Here is a 23012-nt window from a genome sequence, read left to right as displayed (position 1 = left end):
GTGAGCAGATATATGCAGATAAAAGTTAATCCCGAGAAGTATGGAAGTGACACATTTAGTTGGGAAAGAGCACTGTACAATTTTAAAACATACACAGAAACAAGGAAGCCAGGGAGAATAAGCACACAAATGTTTGAAGGAAGGTATTATGAGAATGTTGCAAAACATTCTTTTATTAATATAGGAATGACAAGAAAAGTTATGTTAAACTTTAATAAAACACAGACATGGCCTCAGATGGAGCATTGTGTCCAAATCTGGACATCACACTTTAGGAAGGATGTCAAAGCCTTAAGAGGGTGAGAATAAATTTGCAACAGTACTGGAGCTGAAGGGTTTTTAAATTGTAGAGAGACGGGAGAAGTTGGGGTTGTTCTCTATATAAGAGGGGAAGAGGTGGGACAGGAGATTTGATGGAGGTGTTCAAATCATCTTTTGATTGACTTAATTAAAATTTGGAATTAAGAGCCTAAGGGTGGCCATGAAACCATTGTCAATGGTCGGGAAAACCCATCTGGTTTACTCATGTTCTTTGGGAAAGGAAATTGCCACCCTTACCTGGTCTGGCCTACACCTGACTTCAGACTGACAACAAAGTGGCTGCCTCTTAATTGCCCTCTTGGCAACCAGGGATAGCCTAGCCAGCAATGCTCGCACCCCATGAATCATTTTCTTTAAATTAAAGAGAAAGTAGGAGAATGGCAGAAGATATAGAAAAATAGAAATTAGGAACAGTAGGCCATGCAGACCTGCTCCACTTGCAATATGATCATGGCTGATCTTAACTCTGACATATCCCTGCTTTCTCTACATTCACCTTAATGCCATTAACATTTAAAAACTTAATCTTGTTCTTGAATATACTCAGTGAACAGCTTCCACTGTCTTCTCTGGCTCTGAATTCCACAGTTGACCACACAATGAAAATTGTTTTCTAACCTCAGTCCTAAATGTCCTACCTGTATCCTGAGACTGAACATCCTGGGTTAGACCCCAAATCAGAGGGAATGCCTCCCTGTCTCACATACAACAAATTAATCAATGTAGACATGTTACAATTTTAGTTGTTTCAATCACATCCCGTCCCATTCTTCCAAACTAGTGTTGGGTGCCCAGTTGAAGCAATCTCTCTTCATACAACAGATATGCCAATCCTGGTATCCTCCTACCAAACTTACATTGTACTCTATAGTGAGTATATTGGCTCTTAGGGAGGGAAACACATACTACAAACGATACTCCAGGTGTGATTTCACCAAGTCCCTGTATAAATATAATAAGACAACCTTAATCCTGATCTCAAATCCACTTGCAATGAAAACCAACATATAATTTGCCTTCTTAAGTGCTTGCTGCATCTGACTGTTAACCTTCATTGACTGGTGTACAACGATGCCCAGATTCTTTTGTACATCCACAATTCCCAATATGTCACCATTTAGATAATATTGTATAGTAGCTGCTTTTCAGAAAGTATAATTTCATATTTATTCACATTGTACTGCATCTGTCATATATTTATCCACATAATCAACTTGTGTAGATCTCCCTGAAGCTTCCTTTCATCCTTCGCTCAACTTCACTTAGATTTGTATTGTAATATAGATTTAAAACATATTGTAAAAGAATTAAAATGAGACTTTAAAAAAACATAGCAAACTATGATTTAGAATTCATTACCTTATGAGATGGTGAGGCAAACTCAGCGGCAACATTCAAGAGAAATGCATAAAACACATCCAGGAAGAAAAGTTAGTTATCAGGCTACTGGAACAAGGCCAGCGGGATTAATCAGACATTTAGAGTATTGTGAGCAATTTTGGGCCCCATATCTCAGGAAGATGTACTGGCCCTGGAGTGGGTCCAGAGGTGGTTCACGAGAATGATCCCAAGAATTAAAGGCTTAACAGATGAGGAATGTTGGGAGCTTTGGGTAGAGACTCAATGGAATTTAGAAGGATTGCCGGGGGGGAATACTGAATGGTCTAGACAGTGTGGATGTTGGGAAAGTATTGGTAGGAGAGAAGAGGGCACAGCCTTAGGAGTAAAGAGAAGACCTTTTAGAACGGAGATAAGGAGAAGCTTCTTCAGGCAGAGAGTGAGGAATCTATGGAATTCACTGCCACAGAAGGCTGTAGAGGCCAAGCCATTAAATATATTTAAGATGGAGATAGATAAACTCTTGATTGTCAAGGGGATCAAGGGTTACAGAGAGAAGGTGGGAGAATGGGGTTGAGAACCTTATCAGCCACGAATGAATGGTGGAGCAGACTCGATGGGCCGAATGGCCTAATTTCTGCTCTTGTGCTTTATGAATAGCTGTACAGAAATAGGCACGATTGGCCAAATAACCCTCTTCTGCATTTATTCTATGAGGTTTTGAATCAGCAATAAACATCTACTGCAGAAAAAAAAATGTACCAGAGATCAAATAAAGCGTTTAAATTACTGTTCCATTCCACGTTATTCAGTAGCCCTTAGTACTAACCAACAAGCCTGCCAGTATATTTGTTCTAAACCCTTGCCTTGACCTTTGCATCCTGCATCAATGTTCTAGTGATGTGCACTCAGTCTTTAGCCAATTTAAAAGTTAATAATTCCACAAATGCTCCAGAACAATCTTGCATGTGCTTTAAGATGCTCAGATCCTCTAAATGTGTTCTCTACATCAGGTTATTCAAACTATTTCCAATGAGCCATGTTTTTTCCCTGCACATAGACAATTCAGCACAATAAACTCACTCCTGCAAAGTATTTATTATTTACTGGTTTGTCTGTTTAAATTGAGAGTGCCTGGAGGTTTCAGAAGTATTGCTGCTTCAACCTTGTAAAGGTTTATAAAAACATGAGGGACATGGATAGGGTAAATAGACATGGTCTTTTCCCTGGGGTGGGGGAGTCCAGAACTAGAGGGCATAAATTTAGCGTGAGAGGGGAAAGATATAAGAGAGACCAAAGTAGCAACAATTTCACTCGGGGGTGGTGCGTGTGTGAAATGGGCTGCCAGAGGAAGTGGTGGAGATTGGTACAATTGCAACATTTAAAAAAGGTTTCTGGATGGGTATATGAATAGGAAGGTTTGGGAGGGATATGGGTCAAGTGCTGGCAAGTAGGACTAGATTGGGTTGGGATATCTGGTCAGTATGGATGAGTTGGAATGAAGGGTCTGTTTTCGTGCTGTACATCTCTATGACGATGACTATTCAAGAATAAATGCAAAATCTCCCAACAGCGAGATCAGACATTCAAAGTGCTGATAAATTAATGGGAATGTGAAATTAAGCATGAAATTAGGTACCCAAAGGATCTCTGTTCAAATCCAACAGGGGAAAGTTTGGATATTTGCATCCATAGTGGGACTGTAAGCCAACTCTCCACTCATTTTTAAACAGCTATTTTATGCACTACTATAACTAAAAGGCATTGCCTTTTTCACCAAATATTATCCTTCCTGAAAGCACCAATTACTTGTCACAGTGCCAACTGCACCCTCAGTTTTTGATTCAAAAATGCCGTTAGCTCTATTGTCATTATCACAGAGCCATACTGCACAGAAGAGGCCTTCAGCCTATCATGTCTATGCCAACCTAACCACACTAATCCTACTTTCTTGGCCCATAGCTTAGAATGTTATGATATTTCAAGTGCTCATCCACCTGCTTTTTAAAATGTTATGAGGCTTCCCATCTCTACAACCCCACAGCTACACTCCAGATTCCCACCACTTTCTAAGTTATTTCTTTCCCCTCAAATCCCCTCTTAACCTCCTATCCTCCAATTTAAAATCATAATAACCTTTCGACTAAGGCAAACAGTTGCTTTATGTCAATACCCCTCAACCTTACACACTCATGCAGGTCACCTCAGTCTTCATTTCTCTAAAGAAAGCAACCTGAGCCTATGCAGCCCCTTTTCATAATTAAAATGCTCCAATTCACACATCCTGATGAATCTTGTCCACACCCCTTTCAGGGCAATCACATCCTATTGTGTGATGGTACGCTAATTCATTACAAGCTTAATATTGGCATTCTTCAGACACCAACTATTACAAATGGCTAAACAGCACAATGATTAATTACAAATTTTGTTTTATAAACAACTTATATTTCAATCTACAAAGATTCACCATTTAAATGTCACACAACCAAAAATCACCACTACGGTGTTAGATTTCACCATTACCTAAGTAGACACTTTGTTCTCTCAGAACCAGTCTAGAATTACTCTCAGTTCCTGATGGTTCTTTTTTTCACTCTCTTATGCCAGAACTCGCTTTTACTGTAAGGGCTACAATGTGGTTTTCTTCCCTCTCGCTGCAACTTGGTGAATCCTTTAAATCCTTGAAAGCTCAATCTTTTTAATCAGAGCACAAGCATCCACCTCCATTCTGTATGGTGAATAATTGCATTTTCTGTCACCTGCACATTGAGTGTACTACAGACAATAGAGAGGCAGTGATTTTAGAAGCAAGCCTGCAACTCAATCTCAAAATGGCTTTCTCTGCACTCTTCCCATAGCAATGTGGAACCTTGCATCCAACAAAAACACTGATTAGCTATCTGTGATCCCACCTCCCTTTCATTCTGGAAATAAATGAGTTCGCAGCACTATCATTTATAACTCAATCTTATAACTTGGGAGACATACGGTCTATTTATGTTACAGTATTAAAAGCCACAATACCAGGTTATAGTCCAACAGGTTTATTGAAGTATTAGCTTCCACATAAACCTATTGGATTATAACCTGGTGTTACGTAATTTTTTAAAAAACTTTGTCAACCCCAGTCCAACACCGGTACTTCCACATCAATGTTACAGTACACTCAGATACTGCTGCTATTGGCTCCAAGCATAAAATTCTTGTACCTTCTCAGTAAAATAATCTAAATGATCGCTGGATTTATAAACAACCAAACCACCTAGGGTTTACCATCAGGCAGACTCATAATACATCACATGACCCACTCCCTTCACTTACCCTACATTTAACAGTACAGTCCCAAAATCTTCTAAACCTCAACTGTAACAGTAGATATTGAGCCTGGCCTTCACAACTTAACTGGTAAATGAACTGAATAATTAAAAGGAAAACTTCAGCCAAGGACAAAGAGGTAAGAACTGCTCCGACTTGCAAGTGTGTGTAAATGTACCCCACACAATGCTATAATGCAAAAATCTCGCCCACCACTTAATTTGCTTCAAGTCCAAAAACGAAAGGTCATAAACACATTCGAATTCATCACAACACTGGACATGCTTGTTAACCAAGATATAAAGATATGAACTCTTGGACCTGATTCCCAAACTGTGTGGAATTGGTTACTTCTCATGAAAGTAGCAGGAGGGGGTGATATAACCTCTGTGTTTCTGAAACAGACAGCTGCGAGAACCAAAGTCCACAGAGTTGCTGATTCTGTCTGCTGTTGGAAATTCAATGTGGGTCAATACCAAGGTTCCCTGAGGCTGCAATACTCCCAACAAAAGACCAGTCTGCCAACATTTACTATCTAGGGATATGAATAAAACATTCGCGACTCGGCCAAATATGTGGAACGCAACTGCACAACAGTTCAGATGAAAAGAATAAAACTGGTTTAAAAAGGAAATGTTGGATATTGTTAAATTCAAGCACGTGGCAGGAGTTAAAAAGATGAATCTCATCCACGACTGTCAGCTTAACAATCATAAGTATCAGTTCTTCAAGACCATAGTTCTGATTTAATTTGTTCTTGTGCAAGCAAAATTGGTTGCCTTGGTTACAGGACACACACTGAAGATTAAAGTGCCATTTTTAAGCAACTTAATGCATCATTGATGCGAGAAGGCACACTGAAGCTTTGATGAAGCTTCGAACCTTTTTCCAGCAGATGTTTTTTCAAATTTTCTCAATACCTTTAATCTCATTAGGAAATTTCTAAACATTGAAGTACATCAGTTTCAATTGAAAAAAAAAACAAAATGAAAAATCAAAATGCAGGTGCCAATTCGGAGTTTTTCTTGTGTGAGGGTTGGAGGGAAAGAAAGCAGTACTTCATTTCCTATAAGCCCAAGATAAAAATAATAAAACATGCCATCACCAATACACAAAGTCACCAAGGTTTAAAGAGCAGGAGTTAGGAAGGTGGCAGGAGAGAAAAACAAATCCATTCTAAAATTCTTAAGAGCCCAAGTTGTGAGAGTGGAACCTGAGCCTACAACAGTTTAGCTATTGTGTTCCTGCCCCAGCAGTAGCAAAATTGGAGAATTCTTCAGTTCTATTTAAATTCTTTTTCTATTAGACACAGATCTTAGAGATCTAGTGAAACGGTAAGGGGCAAGAAAGAAATAATGTGCGAGACAAAGAGTGGAAACCTTCTAAGTTCTGCTATTACAACAAATCCATTATTTTTCCTCACTGCTAAACAAACCCATGGAATACGGTTTAATTGTGTATACCTAGTACCACTGACTTTTCAAGCTGAATAATGCACAGAGAACCTTTCATCTCCTAATATATGAACTTATTATTCAAGTGTGAATTAAACAAAAAATTAAAGTTTGGTTTCACTGCCTTTGGATGAAAAGGGCAACTTCAGTGTAGCCAGATCAGTTATTCCATAGGAGTTCCCTGGATTGGTCTTATTCTGTGACATTTCAGATCAGTATTTGTCCTTTTTAAAAAATCACTTCAGTCAATGAACGTCTCAGGTATTAAAATAAAAATACAGAAGTCAAACACTGATAGTTCCATGACGATAATGATAATTGTAGACTATATGTTGGATTTGAAGATTAAGGCAAGGGGACTAGGAAGAAATTTTAGTTATAAGATTTCAACAATTGTATTCACAAATCACAAGCAGGACATACTGGGACCAGTAGTCGGTAAAAGACTCTCAACCCTGCACACCATTTCACGAGAGGAGGTTCATCTTTGATCTCAATTTTGTTCCTGTCTGATCCCTATATCCCTTAATTCCCTTAAACATCTAAAAGCTATTGTTTAGCCTTGAATAAAAAAGCAACTGGGTTATTGGTGCACCCATTTTCGGATGCTGCCTGAACTGCTGTGCTCTTCCAGCACCACTAATGCAGAACCCATTTTCTCTGTTAACTAGTTCATTTAATAGCCTAGGGTGTAGCCCATCAGGTCCAGAGAACTTAGTCCTTTAGTCCCATCACTTTGTCTAGTACTTTCACTCTAGTGATAGATATTCTATTTATTTACCCCACACCTTTTGATTCTATTATTTAATACTTTTGAAATGTTATTAATGTTTTCGACTGAGAAAACGAATGCAAAATATTATTCAACTCCTCTGCTGTTCCCCATTATTTCTCCAGCCTCACTTTCTAAGGAGCCTATTTTCACTGACACTTCTCTTCCTTTTTAAAATATTTAAAGAACCCCTTGCTGTCTGTCTTGATATTACTTGCTGGATTACCCTCGAAGTTTTTTTTAAAAAAATCTGTTTTTTAAACTTTCCCAATCCTCCAGCTTATCAGTAATCTTTACCACATGGTATTAAATTGAATGAAAAAAATCTTCATGCAATCCTTAACTTCGTTGATTAACAATAGTTGGTTTATCCCCTTTCTAGAAATGATTCTTCCTCACTGGGATACATATTTTCTCAGAGTCATGAGCTATTTTCTTAAATGTCTGCTCTTGTTCATCAATCTTTTGTCCTGGTAGATTCCTTTCCCAGCTGAAAATGTGTTGCTGGAAAAACGCAGCAGGTCAGGCAGCATCCAAGGAACAGGAGAATTGACGTTTCGGGCATCAGCCCTTCCTCATTCCTGAAGAAGGGCTGATGCCCGAAACGTCGATTCTCCTGTTCCTTGGATGCTGCCTGACCTGCTGCGCTTTTCCAGCAACACATTTTCAGCTCTGATACTCCAGCATCTGCCGTCCTCACTTTCTCCTCAAAGATTCCTTTCCCAGTCCACTCCATCTAATTCTGCCCTCATTCTTTTGCAATCCCCAAAAGATTAGCAGAGTTGCTTCAGATACTCACCTCTCACTCTCAAACAGAATATTAAATTGTGTCACAATATCGTCCCTGTTTTCTCAGTGATCTTTTACTCAGATTATTTAATAAATCTACCTCATTATGTATTGCCAGATCCATTAATCCCTGGATGGACCAATAGCATATTGCCCTAGAAATCTGTCCCAAATACACTATGAATTCTCTCTCAGAGCTAGCTCTGCCAACTTGATTTTCCAATCTAGAAGATTAAAGACACCCATGATTAATGTCACGTCTTTTTTACATTCCCTCATTATCTAATTTATTCTGTCGTACAGTACAGCTACTGTTCAGGGCATGTAAACTACCTCCACCAATGTAGTCTTCCCCTTGTTATTTCTTACTCCAGCCATATGGATTTTACATCTGCTGATTCAAGATATTTCTTGCTATCATAAACCAAAGAGCAAACACAATCAAAGTCCTTATGAAGCTTAATATATTGACAAAATTAACCAACACTTGGTACTCTAAGACAGACCTTTTCAGGTAGATGAATTATTCCATAATAACCAACAATGCCAGACTGACCCTTCTGTAATTGACCTGTATTGTCAAACTCTTTTCAGAAAAAATTGCAGCACTGTGAAATACAAAGTTCCCAGTTCATATACTCCTGAGCACCAGGTCCAAGATTAAAATAAGCTATTACCTATTATAACAACTTGTACAACACCGCAACTTCAACAAAGCAGTTCTCAGTCAGATATTATACCAGCTTGTCCTTGTTAGTAACAGCCAGGCATTACATTCACGTTTGCAAGTTCTCTGGGAACAGCCATCTGTAGATGATAAATCCAGTCCAAAGGATACTGGCAAACCACTCAAATGCATCCAAGTCTCCCAATTACATTACGATCTTGTAAATCTATTAGATGTAACAACAACTCAATATACCATATCGAGCAATGGGAATTGAACTATATAGATAGCGATTTTGACCAAAGGTTTGTAAAAGCAACAAAGTAAAAACTGAGATAGTGGCACATTCAAAATTTAAGAAAGTTACACCACACATACTATACCCCACTCACGCTGTTAGCAACATGCAATAGTGGACATGTTCATATTCTGTATGCCGTATGTAGCCAGTGCAGAAAATAACCAATTGGTCAAAACTACAGTATGTGGGGGTCACAATCACTACACCCACAATCATTTCTACATTGAAACTGTTACAAAGCATACATTAAATCAATCTTAATATGCATTTTAAACGAAGTTAATTCGAAGACAAACATTCTTGAAGGCCACAGTTTTATCCTTGGGAAATTTAGGAGTGTATATTAATTATACCATTTAGATTAAACTATGAATATCAGATGCAAATTACACATAATTGCACAAGCAAATGAGGTTAAAATTATATTTTCTGCTTTGCTCTACAAAACTTGAAACATTAGTTATGCTAATTAGATTTATTTACATATGTTCCATACTCAGCTTTAGTTATTCAGGGTGTTTTATTCTAATTAACCTCAGTTGAATCCCCAGTATTGTATCAAACATGAGTGTTTCAATGTAATTTGTCATAACGTGGTCATTTCATTATAAAAAGGGTGGAAAATGTCTCTTAAAAGTATGGAGATTCATCTTACTTTAAGCAAGGACGAGGCAGGTGGGGAGCTCAAATACACTCAAACTCAGATTACATTAGCAAGTTAGTCTAATTAGCAGAGCCACTCCTAACTGCAGAATTACTTTGCTTTCTGAAAAGCTAGAAATTAATTTATACATTGTACGGCAAGCTATATTCTAATTAGTGCAATTTATTTATGCAAATGACATTTCAATCATAAGTCATGAGTAAATACTAATAGCATTGTAGTTTAGGTTTCAAAAGACCGGTGCTCAGATTTTTTTTGAAAGAAAACGGTTAAACTCATTATAAAGACACCCAACTGGGCCGTATCTTCATAACCTCAACACTTAAGCCACTCACAATTGTTTTACAAGAAAGCACACAACAATAGAAGCGTCAAACATCGTATGAGACAATACTTGTGCATATACGATAACACTGAGTCCGGATACTTTCACAGTGATCAGGACCAGGAGTCCTGACTGTTCCTCCTCCTCCACAACTTAAAAGAGACCCACAGGACAACTGTAATATGCAAAGTGAATCAGGTAATTTAACCACTGACAGAGGCTAGAAGTCCCCAAATTGTACAGACATGTTCCACTTGGTGTTTCTATTTCTCTTTCAAATCAAACAGTTACAATCCAACTAAAACGATTCAAAGGAAACAAAAAATAAATACCTCAAAGACTGAAACAGTGTAAAAAGCCAGAGTAAAAAATAATGTTGACAAATAGACTGAAGTCAGTCCCTGAATTAGTAACTGTGATTTAAATTCAAGTAATTAAATAAATCTGTAATTAAAAGTAATCTCCACAACAGTGATTACAAAATTACCACCCTCATAAAACCCTGATTCACCAATATACTGAGGCCCCTTTCAGTCATGGCTGACCATGGGTTGCATCCTTGTTGTTCTACCTTGCGGCTTCCCTGAAGCAATGCCACTCTTGACTGTACAGACCAATGTTGGAGTGACAGTCCCGGTCGCAGAGATCACATCTTAATGTGGTTGTTGATCTGCTGCACTCCTTCCTTTGTGCCTGCTTGTCTGCTGCAATGCTCATCAGCTTCTTTTCCCGTTTTAAGGTGTTGGTTCAGGGTGTTTATCCATCTCGGGCGAGGAGCTGCAAGCCTTTCCCAGGATTCCGTAATGATATCAAGCGAATTCATGTCCCTCATGCAGATGTCCTTGTAGCGCAGCTGGGGACACCCAGTGGGTCTCTTCCTGGGTGCAAGCTCTCCATAAATTATATCCTTTAGGATGTGGTTTTCCTCCAAGCAGTGGATGTGGCCCAGCCAGCACAGTCTCCGCTGCCTGAGCAGAGTGTACATGCTGGGAATGCCAGCTTGAGATAGTGTCCAATGCATTGGACACTATCTTGCCAGGATGTGCCCACGATACAGCAGATACTCATGTGGATGGTGTATAGTCTTCGCTCCTGTCTGGTAGATATAGTCCACTTTTCACTGCCGTACAGCTGTGTGCTAATGATGCAGGCATTGTAGACTGACATTTTTGTCTTCACTGTCAGATTGGGATTTGTTCACACTCAAATCGTGAGGCGAGCAAGAGTTGAGGCTTCTTTTCTGATCCTCTTGTCGATCTCTGTGTCCAAGGAGAGATTGTCAGTAATGGTAGAGCCAAGTTACATGAACTGATGGACAACACGGAGTCTGTAGTCATCGATGGTGCCCTGTCCCAGGATGCTGGTCTCCTTCAGACTGATAGCCCCAAATCCTTGCAAGCGAGACAGAGGCGGTCCATCAGGAACTAGAACTCCTGCTGGGTGTGTGTTGCAACTGCAACTTCATCGGCAAACAGCATGCCCCTGATAAATACCGTGTGTACTTTTGGCTTGGCTCTGAGGTGGGGCAGGTTGAAGAGCCTGCCGTCTGATCTAGTGCATAAGTAAATCCCCTCCATTGCGGTGCCAAAGGCATGTTTCAGGAGCACAGCAAAAAATATCCCAAAGAGCGTGGGAGCGAGGATGCAGCCTTGTTTGACGCTGCTGTGGATGTCGAAGGGCTCAGAAGAGCTGCCGTTGAACTGCCCTGTCCCCTTCATGTTACTGTAGAAGGATTTCATCATGCTCAGCAGTTTTAGTGGTCAGCTGATCTTCAGGAGAACCTTGAAAAGGCAGTTTCTACTGACCAGGTCACACATAACTGAAATCCTTTAGGGAATAAAATGTGTTCCTCCCCTTCCCCCCCCCCCCAAATGCATTCAACAGCATTCCCAATAGAGTGTCCCATCTCTATTTCCCAATTTATACAGAGTTTGCTGATCTCACTTAGCACCCATTTGCAAGTGAGAACTAATGCAATGTACTCTCACACCTCCAACAGTTTCTGCAAAGCAGACATGCTTGGACATGGGACGAAGACAGAATAAGACTCAACTTCAGTCAAGGACTCTTCAATCAGACTTTCATGTGAAGGAGGGCAATTTGGGTTAGACACTGGAGGGCAGCTGAAGGAAACAATAGGATAAAACTGGAAGAAAGAATAAGCTGTGAAATTCCAAACAAAATACTTAGAAACCATCTAAAACAAAGGATGCCTTCCCATTATTCTTTTTCTGTCAGATCTTCATTATATGGAGAGGTTTAGGGAATACTTTCAATTGCATTTATTCAAAATGCAAATTTATTCATTAGAGTTTGATTGCAATTTTTCATATGCAAATACCTAGGACAAAAAAGCAAATCACAACTTGTTTTGAAACAGGATTTGAATAATATTAAAATGGTCATTTAGTGATACAGCATTTAATATTGCCAAGTGGGCTGTTGCTAAAGCTTTTCACCTTGCAGTCAGCAGGACAAATGCAAGAATACCAAATTTCATATAACTACAAGTAATCCTAAAGGAGAAGGTCATCTTCAGTTGGCAAGTCAAAACCAAATGGCTGAAATGGTGCCACAGAGAAAGCAACAGGACACTGCAGGTTCCTCACATTTGAGGGTAATTCCAAAAAAAAATTAAAATCACACGACACCAGGTCATAGTCCAACAGGTTTGTATGGAACTACAAGCTATTGTAACGTTGCTCCTTCGTCAAGTAGGATCATAGGACACAAAATTTGCAGCAAAAGATCATAGTGTCATACGCTATTGCAATATATTGAATAAACCTAGATTGCTGTTAATTCTTTCATCTTTTAAAATGGTTTGCAGGTTTCCATTCATTAATATGTAATTCCTGGAACTTCTTTCAAGTCACATTACCGAGAGAACTTAAGGTTTTGCACAAAAAAAAGTGACATCTCAGCTCAGGTAATGCATTAAAGTTGTGAGGTCAAAATATTTATTTCAATCTTGAGTCAAACTGGTTCTACTTCCAAGGTAGGAATTTATGAAACGTCCCATGGATTATCAAAAATATTGACTGCCAACAGATTTGTGCACTTTTTCAGCAAAATAGAATGCATTAGCAAATACAATTCTGCAAGGTGAATTTACATTTGCAGAATTGTATTTGCCGAGAGAACCAGTCTGACTCAAGATTGGAATAAATACTCTGACCTCACAACTTTAATGTATTGCCTGAGCTGAGATGTCACTTTTTTTGCATAAAACCTCAAGTTATCTCGGGAATGTGACTTGAAAGAAATTCTGGGATTTACAAATTAATGAATCAAAACCTGCAACCCACTCTAAGAGATGAAGGACTTAACAGCAATCTAGATTTGTTCAATATATCGCATCAGCGTATGACACTATGATCTTTTACTATAAATTCGGAGTCCTATGTCCTATTCCAGTACTCAGAAAGCTGGTACTTCCAAATAAACCCATTGGACTATAACCTAAGCTACTTGGATGCTGCCTGAACTGCTGTGCTCTTCCAGCACCACTAATCCAGAATCCTATAACCCAGCATTGTGTGTCCAACACAAGTACTTCCACACCAAAAAAAAAGGCAAGGCTGGAACATTTTCTATTTGTAGAGAACAGATTCCTGCATATGAACATTACATGAAAATGAAACAGTACAAACCTGACTGAATCTTAAATTGGTTATTGTAGCTATTAGCATTCGATTGTTTAGCAGAAGCTGCCCAATTGCAAAAATCACATTTAATAGATTCCTAGAGATGTATAGCATGGAAACAGACTCTACGGTCTAACTCATCCATGCTAACCAGATATCCCAACCTAATCTAATCCAATTTGCCACCACTTGGCCTATATCTCTCCAAACCCTTCCTAATCATACACCCATCCAGATGTCTCTTAAATGTTGTAATTGTAACAACCCCCACTAACTCCTCTAGCTACTTATTCCATACACTCACCTACCTCTGGATGAAAATGTTGCCCCTTAGGTCCCTTTTAAATTCTTCCCTTCTCACCCTAAGCCTATGCCATCTAGTTCTGGACTCCCCACCCCAGGAAAAAGACTTTGTCTTTTTACCCTATCCATGCCCCTCATATTTTGTAAACCTCTACAAGGTTCCCCCTCAGTCTCCTGACACTCCAGGGAAAACAGCCCAAGCCTACTCAGCCTCTCCCTATAGCTCAAATTCTCCAACCCTGGCAACGTGCTTTTAAATCTCTTCTGAAACCCTATCAAGTTTCACAACATCCTTCTGATAGAAGGGAGACCAGAATTGCAAGCAATATTCCAAAAGTAGTCTCATCAATGTCCTGTACAGCTGCAACATTACTTCCCAACTCCTGTACTCAATGCTCTGTCCAATAAAGGAAAGCATACCAAACGCCTTCTTCACTATCCTATCTAACTGTGACTCCACTTTCAAGGAGCTAAGAAGCTGCACTCCAAGGTCTCTTTGTTCAGCAACACTCCCTAGGACCTTACCATTAAGTGTATAAGTCCTGCTAAGATTTGCTTTCCCAAAATGCAACACCTCACATTTATCAGAATTAAACTCCATCTGTCACTCCTCAGCCCACTGGCCTATCTGATCAAGATCCTGTAGTAATCTGAGATAACCTACTTCACTGTCCACTATACCTCCAATTTTGGTGTCATCTGCAAACTTACTGACTATATCTCCTATGTTCACATCCAAATCATTTATTTCAATGATGAAAAGCATTGTGAACACAGCACTGATCCTTGTGGCACTCCACTGGTCACAGGCTTCTAGTCTGAAAAGCAACCCATCACCCTCTTCTAGTATGGAGCCAGTTCTGTATCCAAATGGCTAGTTCTCCCTGTATTCTATGAGATCTAACCTTACTAGCCAGTCTACCATGAGGAACCGTGTCAAACGCCATACTGAAGTCCATATAGATCACGTCCACTGCTCTGCCCTCATCAATCCTCTTTGCTACTTTTTCAAAAAACTCCATCAAGTTATGAGACATGATTTCCCAGCAAAAAGCCACATTGACTATCCCTAATGAGTCCTTGCCTTTCCAAATACATTTAAATCCTGCTCCTCAGGATTCCCTCCAACTACTTGCCCACCACGGATGTCGGGCTCACCAGTCTATAGTTCCCTGGCTTGTCCTGACCACCTTTCTTAAATAGTAGCACACCGTTAGCCAACCTCCAGTCTTCTGGTACCTGTGACTATCGATGATACAAATATCTCAACAAGGGGCCCAGCAACCAATTCCTTATCTTTCCACAGAGTTCTACGGTACATCTGATCAGGTCCTGGGGATTTATCCACCTTTATGCGTTTCAAGACATCCAGCACCACCTCCTCGAGTAGTGTGGACAGTTTTCAAGATATCAGCATCTATTTTCCTACATTCTTTATCTTCCATGTTCTTCTTCACAGTAAACACTGATGCAAAATACTCATTTAGTATCTCCCCCCATCTCCATTGGTTCCACACATAGGCTGTCTTGCTGATCTTTGAGAGGCCATGTTCCTTCCTAGTTACCCTTTTGTCCTTACTGTATTTATAAAATGCCTTTGCATTCTCTTTAACCTTACTTCCCAAAACTGTCTTATGCCCTTTTGATTTCCCACTTAAGCACATGCCTCCTGCCTTTATACTCTTCTCAGAGTCCAAAAGCATGGAGAGAGGACCTATGGCCCAAACTGGTTCAGAATGTCCATCCAATTTAACTCCATTTCCCAGCACTATGCCCATATTCTTCTAAACCTTTCCGATCAATGTAAGAGTAAACATTTTGTTTTGGGTCCTGCAAGCATAGGCTGGTTGTGTATTATGCATGCTCTGTCTACCACAAACTACAAGAATATGCAGAAACAAAAACAAATTACTGGAAAAGCTTGACAGGTCTGGTAACATGTGTGAAGAGATATCAGAGTTACGTTTCAGGTCCGTTGTGAGGCAGGGTTTCCAGACCCGAAACGTTAACTCTGATCTCTCTTTGCAGATACTACCAGAACTGTTGAGCTTTACTAACAATTTTGGATTTCCAAAATCTGCAGTTCTTTTGATGTAAAAATATGCAGTTTTGAATTGATCAGCCAATGGCCTATGAAACTTATCACACTGGAACAATGCAAAACAGCATTCTGCCTACTAAAATAGAGGATCATTCTCCAAATGGGTTTCATGTAAGATCTCATCCCTTATTAAAGTACACCGTCATGGTTAAATGCCAATGGACCATTTTGTTTGCTGTAAAAAACCCCACATGAATTCTGAAACCGCCATAAATTCCTTAGTGCTTTTAAACATCAGAATTAATACCATCTTCTTCAAGACCCAACAGAGGGAGATAAATTTCTCTCAGCATTGTGCTGAATGTATAATTTTACAACAAGGGCTTTGTGCCAAGTAACATTACTGAAAGACATAGAAATATGATGCACTGGTGGCAGCCATAGACTTATACAGCATGGAAACAGACCCTTCCGCCAACTCTTCTGCCACAGCCAGATATCCTAAACTGATCCAGTCCCATTTGCCAGCATTTGGCCCATATCCCTCTAAACCCTTCCTATTCACATACCCATCCAGATGCCTTTTAAATGTTTTAAGTGTACCAGCCTCCACCATTTCCTCTGGCAACTCATTCCATCCATGAACCACCCTCTGAATGAAAAAGGGTGCCCCTCAGGTTTCTTAAATCTTTCCCTCCCACCTTAAAACAACAGATATTTTAAAATTGGAAAAGGGCTCAGAAATTATTTACCAGGATGTTGCCAGGAATAGAGAGTTTGAGTTATTAAAATAGGCTGAGACTTTTTTCACTGGAATTTTGGAAGTTGAGGGTGATCTTGCAAAGGTTTACAAAATAAAAGAGGCCATAGATAAGGTGAATAGCAAACATCTTTTCCGTGGGGTAGGGAAGTTCAAAACTAAGGGACATATTTTTATAGTGAGAGGAGAAAGCTTTAAAAACAACACTAGGGGAAACTTTTTTTATAAGGAAGCATTGGATGCAGGTATGGTTAAAACATGAATAGGAATGCTTTGGAGTGATATGGGCCAAACATAGGCAAGTGGGATAGTTTAGTTTGGGAACATGGTTGGCGTGGACTAGTTGGACTGAAGGGTGCGTTGCCATGGTGTATGACCATGCTGTCTTGTTATAGACCTTAAGTTACCTTAGGACTGTGACTTGTAAACCCCAGGACTTCTTTTATGTTAATCAATCGAAACCTGCATCCCCATTCTAAGTGATTAAAGACTTAACAGCAATCTCGGTTTGTTCAATACATCAAATCAGTTATACAACACTCTGACCTTTTACAATAAATTCTGTGTCCTATGATCCTGCCCCATTAGCTACCTGACGAAGGAGAAACGCTCCCAAAGCTTGTACAGTACTTCCAAATAAACCTGTTGGACTATAACCTGGTTTTGTGAGATACTGGCATCTCCATTTCAGAAGGTCTTTCACCTCTGGTTGTTTTGGCCATTATCTTGCGCCTTCTGCTTATTGACCCATATGTCAACAGAAACAGTTTCTCCTTTTTACCTAATCAAAATCCTTCCTAATTTTGAACACCTCTATCAACAACCAGCACTCCTTAACCTACTCTGCTGTGAAAGCCACCTTCTCCAGTCTCTCTACATAATCTGGCCTGACATTCTATTGATTCCTCCACACTGCTTCTAAAGCTATGACATCTGTCTTAAAGTGCGATGTGCAGAATTAACAATACTCCTGCTAAAGTGTAAGTATGGTTTTTACAAAATTTCACATAACTTGTTTTGTACGTATGAAAATATTAATTGTCATTAAAGAAACTGAGTCATTAGCATTAAAGTAAACTTTTTATAACATATTTAAATAAGCTATGACCACTGACTACAGACTTTTAACTATTTTCTACAACCTTTACCACATTGCATTTGATTCTGTGATCTCTAATCTCCCTCACTCTTTAATCTACCCTTTTTTTTCCCTACACACATTTTTCCACAGAAAAAAAACTAATTGCTTTTCCATCTTTCTCTCTCCAGTCACGAAGAGCTTCAGACTTAAAATGTGCACTCTTTCTCTCCATAAATGCTGCCAGACCAAAGTTTCTGTTGTTATTTATTTTAAACTTAGCTGTTCCTAAACAGGGTAATCAATCAAAGGGGTCACTACTTCAGCAATAAAGGTAATAAGGTAAATATCAAAGTTTGTGAGAAGTTTCGTAGCCCGGGTGCTCGTTGTTGTGGTTCTGTTTGCAGAGCTGGGAATTTGTGTTGCAGACGTTTCGTCCCCTGTCTAGGTGACATCATCAGTGCTTGGGAGCCACCTGTGAAGCGCTTCTGCGATGTTTCCTCCGGCATTTGTAATGATTTGTATCTGCCGCTTCCGGTTGTCAGTTCCAGCTGTCCGCTGCAGTGGTCGGTATATTGGGTCCAGGTCAATGTGCTTATTGATTGAATCTGTGGATGAATGCCATGCCTCTAGGAATTCCCTGGCTGTTCTCTGGGAATTCCTAGAGGCATGGCATTCATCCACAGATTCAATCAATAAGCACATTGACCTGGACCCAATATACCGGCCACTGCAGCGGACAGCTGGAACTGACAACCGGAAGCGGCAGATATAAATCACTATAAGTGCCGGAGGAAACATCGCAGAAGCGCTTCACAGGTGGCTCCCAAGCACTGAGGATGACACCTAGACAAGGGACGAAACGTCTGCAACACAAATTCCCAGCTTGCCAGACAGAACCACAACAAGGTAAACATCACTTACAGACTCTTATAATGACCAAGGTGTATTAAATAACTATCACAGAACTATCACAAATAAAACCCTTAATCATTGTCTCGCACAGAATTTGCATTTATATTGCATTTTTAACACTTGAAAGCATTTCAAGGTATTTCACATGAGCTAGTGGCCAACTTGTACTCACGCACACACAAGGAACAGAGTTCAAGCTTAGTGTTCCATAATCCAACTGGTGACAGATGTTTATGACATTTAGTGCCTTCTGACCAAGCATCATTTTCACATGTCTGGATATTCCAGTACTGATCTCCCATTCCCTGATTTCATGTCAGATTGTGTACATATTTCAAATCAGCAAAATTGCAACCTTGCAGCAGCAATCATTCTTAAGTTGGGGAGAGATACTTCATGGCTAGAATGTCCAAGACTGCTAACCAGCTATTAGGTACCACACAGATACAGAGATTGTGTGTTTATACCCAGTAACGTCTCCACATTAAAATTAACTCTGGCATCACTTTGCATATCATCCTTGAATCTCCAAGAGCAGCATGAGTTGCTCTCAGCTGCCTGTGTCCCAAGTTCTGGAATTCCATTATGCTCCTCCTTGTGACACTTAAAACTTATCCCAATCCAAAAATTTGTTCAGCTGTCCTCTCAGATGGTTTTGTCTCAATTTATTTTGAAATAAATTCCAACGTACTGCCTTGAACATATCACTATTTTAATGCATACTGTTCTGCAATAATATTAGACTGCATTCAACAGTAAAATGTGTTGGCTTATTTAATATTACGCTACCAATACACTGCACAAAGAATTCTACTTAAGCCAGTAAATTTCTTGCTTCGATAGTGAAACGGTTATTAGCATCTGACTATCAATAAGTCAACCTGCAACATACTCAAGTTCTCACAACTCACTTCCATTTTATGACAAATGACAGATAATTCTCAAACCTGATCAACCAGAGGTATGACCTGGCAGCACAGATGCAAAACCATAAGTTTCCTCCAACTTCCAGAGCAGCATACATAAAGCATCACTGCTTTCTATATTACACTAAATCAAATCACAACCAGCAAAAGATAAATAGTAGGTGCTCAGATTCATTCAGGAATGTGAATACAGCAATTTAATATCCATTCAGCAAATATGAAATTCAACAATTTGGTCTAACTGCTGTTGGGTCATTCCTCACAGCTGTAGTCTACAGCTCACTTACTCTATACTGATGCTTTTTACTGGGTGCAGCCCAACTTCATTTCCCACCCCTCTAAAATTATGACACTCAATCACCCCCTCAAAGCAATCCTTCCTGGCGACATTAGAAACTGTTTCTCATTTGTAAGTGCTGTAGTCCAGTCTGCAATGATTTACTTCATTTCCATCTCCAAAAACCCATACCCCAGATTCAATCCTCAAATCACTACATCCAGTCTTCGCTCCCACAGCTTACACCTGTCCGTTCCTCCTAACCGATATCCCTCCTGGACTACCAGCTCACTTTCCACCAAATATCTTCCCCAATATCACTGCCCCATCACTCAGGACCTCAACCTTGCTGCCCCAATTTTCTACTTCTCCCCCTGAAATCTCCGAACTCAACCACCACCACCCCCCTCACCAAATCCCATCGCACACCCCCAGCCATTTGGCTTTCCACTGCTTTTTCGTACCTTCTCGCCTCAGCACACGTTATCTGCTGGTCCTTGTCCACCTCCTCAAGCCCGACTTCTCTCCTACCCCTTCTCCTCCCTGCACTCCCAACCTTCACCAGCTCCTTGTCCCTGCACCACATCGCCAACCATTCCCCTCCCCTCCCCATCCCATCCCATCCCCTCCTCCTGTCCCCTCCCCTCCCCATCCCCTCCTATCCCCTCCCCTCCCCATCCCCTCCTATCCCCTCCTCCTGTCCCCATCCCCTCCTCCTGTCCCCATCCCCTCCTCCTGTCCCCTCCCCTCCCCTCCCCCTGTCCCCTCCCCTCCCCTCCCCCTGTCCCCTCCCCTCCCCTCCCCCTGTCCCGTCCCCTCCCCTCCCCCTGTCCCGTCCCCTCCTGTCCCCATCCCCTCCTCCTGTCCCCTGTCCCCTCCCCTCCCCTCCCTCTGTCCCCTCCCCTCCCCTCCCTCTGTCCCCTCCCCTCCCCATCCCCTCCCCCTGTCCCCTCCCCTCCCCATCCCCTCCCCCTGTCCCCTCCCCTCCCCATCCCCTCCCCCTGTCCCCTCCCCTCCCCTCCCCATCCCCTCCCCCTCCCCCTGTCCCCTCCCCTCCCCCTGAACGCTCACACCGCCCCAGCCCTCACCACTCCTCTTTCTCACCTGCCCCCTCTCCATGTGATCCCTCCCCACAACATCCCGCCCCCCTGCGGGCCGTACCTTCCCCCGGGGAGTTAGAATTGGCTCCGATGCAGCCCTTACACAGCGAGTGCAGGCAGGGCAATAGACGGGGCTGCCGCTCCCTCAGGGCCTCACGGCAAACTCCGCACCGCTCCAGTTGGCTCATCTCGGCAGCCACTGCGTCAGGCGCCTCGGCCTCAGCAGCGGGCCCCGAGTCGTCAGGCGGTCGCCCGGACTCGGCGGGCAGCAGCGCGGTTGGGCTGTCCATGACTGTGGCGCGGTCGCGGTGTCAGCGGCAACGGCTCGGCGGCGACCCATTGTATTCGGCGGCCATTGCCCCCGCGGTGAGCGCGACCCCGAGATCTCGCGACAACTCAGCTTTTGGAGTGGGGCTCCGAGAGAGGGGGGAGGGGGGGGGGGGAACGCATGACGTCAACAGATTCGTGAGGCAGTGAGCGTAGTTATTGACGTGTGAGGGCGGGGCTGGATCGACGTTGGCGCTCGAGGTGTCGTGTTACGTCACGAGGGCGGATCGACAGGGCGTGACTACAATGGAATTAAAGGGCGGGGCCTGCATGAACACCGGGGCTGTGCGTGATGACGCGAGGGCGCACGTTGATGTCTGCCTTCCCCAGTGACAATGACCTGAGTTGTCAATCAGTCCCTCTTCAGGCATGGCTCAGGGAAAAGGAGGCAGCTTTCTCAGGCCCACCCCTGCCCATCCTCCCCACCTCCCCCTCCCCCGACAATCCATTATTTTGCTTTCATTGCACTTGTTCCTGATTTTGATTCCACTTAGGGCAGTATCTGGGTTTGAGCTGATGCTGGTGGGGCAGTAGGAGCTGATGTGGTGAAGCCTTCTATCCATCAAGCAGCATGAAGCCAGAAATAAAATGGCAATGAAGGATAAACTCACCTGCCACTACTTGGCCATATTCTCCCTTTCCAGATAACAACCCCATTCCCATCTGAATGCCTCGACTGAACCTGTGTCCTCTGGCGGCGGAAATAACAAATGCGTCCATGATAATTTACAAAAAAATCTGAAATCGTTCTGACAGATTGAAAAACAGCAAATATGACACCATTGTTTAAAAAAAGGAGGTGGACAAAATGGATAAATGTAGTGTGGGCGACGCTTGAATCTGTAATCAGTGAAGAAATAGTGAGACATAAGAGTCACAGAGATGTACAGCATGGAAACAGACCCTTCGGTCCAACCCATCCATGCCGACCAGATATCCCAACCCAATCTCGTCCCACCTGCCAGCACCCGGCCCATATCCCTCCAAACCCTTCCGATTCATATACCCATCCAAATGCCTCTTAAATGTTGCAATTGTACCAGCCTCCATCACATCCTCTGGCAACTCATTCCGTACACGTACCACCCTCTGCGTGAAAAAGTTGCCCTTAGGTCTCTTTTATATCTTTCCTCTCTCACCCTAAACCTATGCCCTCTAGCTCTGGCCTCCCCAACCCCAGGAAAAAGACTGTCTATTTATCCTATCTATGCCCCTCATAATTTTGTAAACCTCTATAAGGTCACCCCTCAGCCTCCAACACTCAAGGGAAAACAGCTCCAGCCTGTTCAGCCGCCCTGTAGCTCAGATCCTCCAACCCTGGCAACATCCTTGTAAATCTGTTCTGAACCCTTTCAAGTTTCACAGCATCTTTCCAACATGAAGGAGACCAGAATTGCACACAATATTCCAACAGTGGCCTAATCAATGTCCTGTATAGCCACAACATGACCTCGCAACTCCTGTACTCAATACTCTGACCGATAAAGGATAGTATACCAAATGCCTCCTGCGACTCCACTTTCAAGGAGCTATGAACCTGCACTCCACTTCAGAAATTGTCCCACAGGTTCATGAAAGGCAGATCACATTTAACTAATTTACTGGAAATCTCGGAGGACATTATGGGTGTGGTGGAATTGGTGGATGTGGTGTATTTGGATTTCCAGAAGGCATTCAACAAGGTGCCGC

General features: G+C 41.8%; 1 protein-coding gene across 3 annotated transcripts in view; it reads right to left on the bottom strand.

Moving 5' to 3' along the window:
- LOC140489354 (transcription intermediary factor 1-alpha-like) overlaps window positions 1-21400 on the bottom strand; it is a 102353-nt gene extending 80953 nt beyond the window's left edge. The window contains exon 1 of one of the 3 annotated variants that reach the window (XM_072588832.1): window positions 21058-21400. In XM_072588832.1, coding sequence (XP_072444933.1) covers window positions 21058-21286 — 229 coding nt within the window. In that variant the 5' untranslated portion in view covers window positions 21287-21400. The remainder of the gene's footprint in view (window positions 1-21057) is intronic. The other 2 variants (XM_072588833.1, XM_072588834.1) reach the window with 2 other exon arrangements.
- Window positions 21401-23012: the final 1612 nt, after the last annotated feature.

Source organism: Chiloscyllium punctatum, chromosome 18, assembly GCF_047496795.1.
Source record: "Chiloscyllium punctatum isolate Juve2018m chromosome 18, sChiPun1.3, whole genome shotgun sequence".
Taxonomy (NCBI): domain Eukaryota; kingdom Metazoa; phylum Chordata; class Chondrichthyes; order Orectolobiformes; family Hemiscylliidae; genus Chiloscyllium; species Chiloscyllium punctatum.
This window is presented reverse-complemented; position numbering and strand designations above follow the sequence as displayed.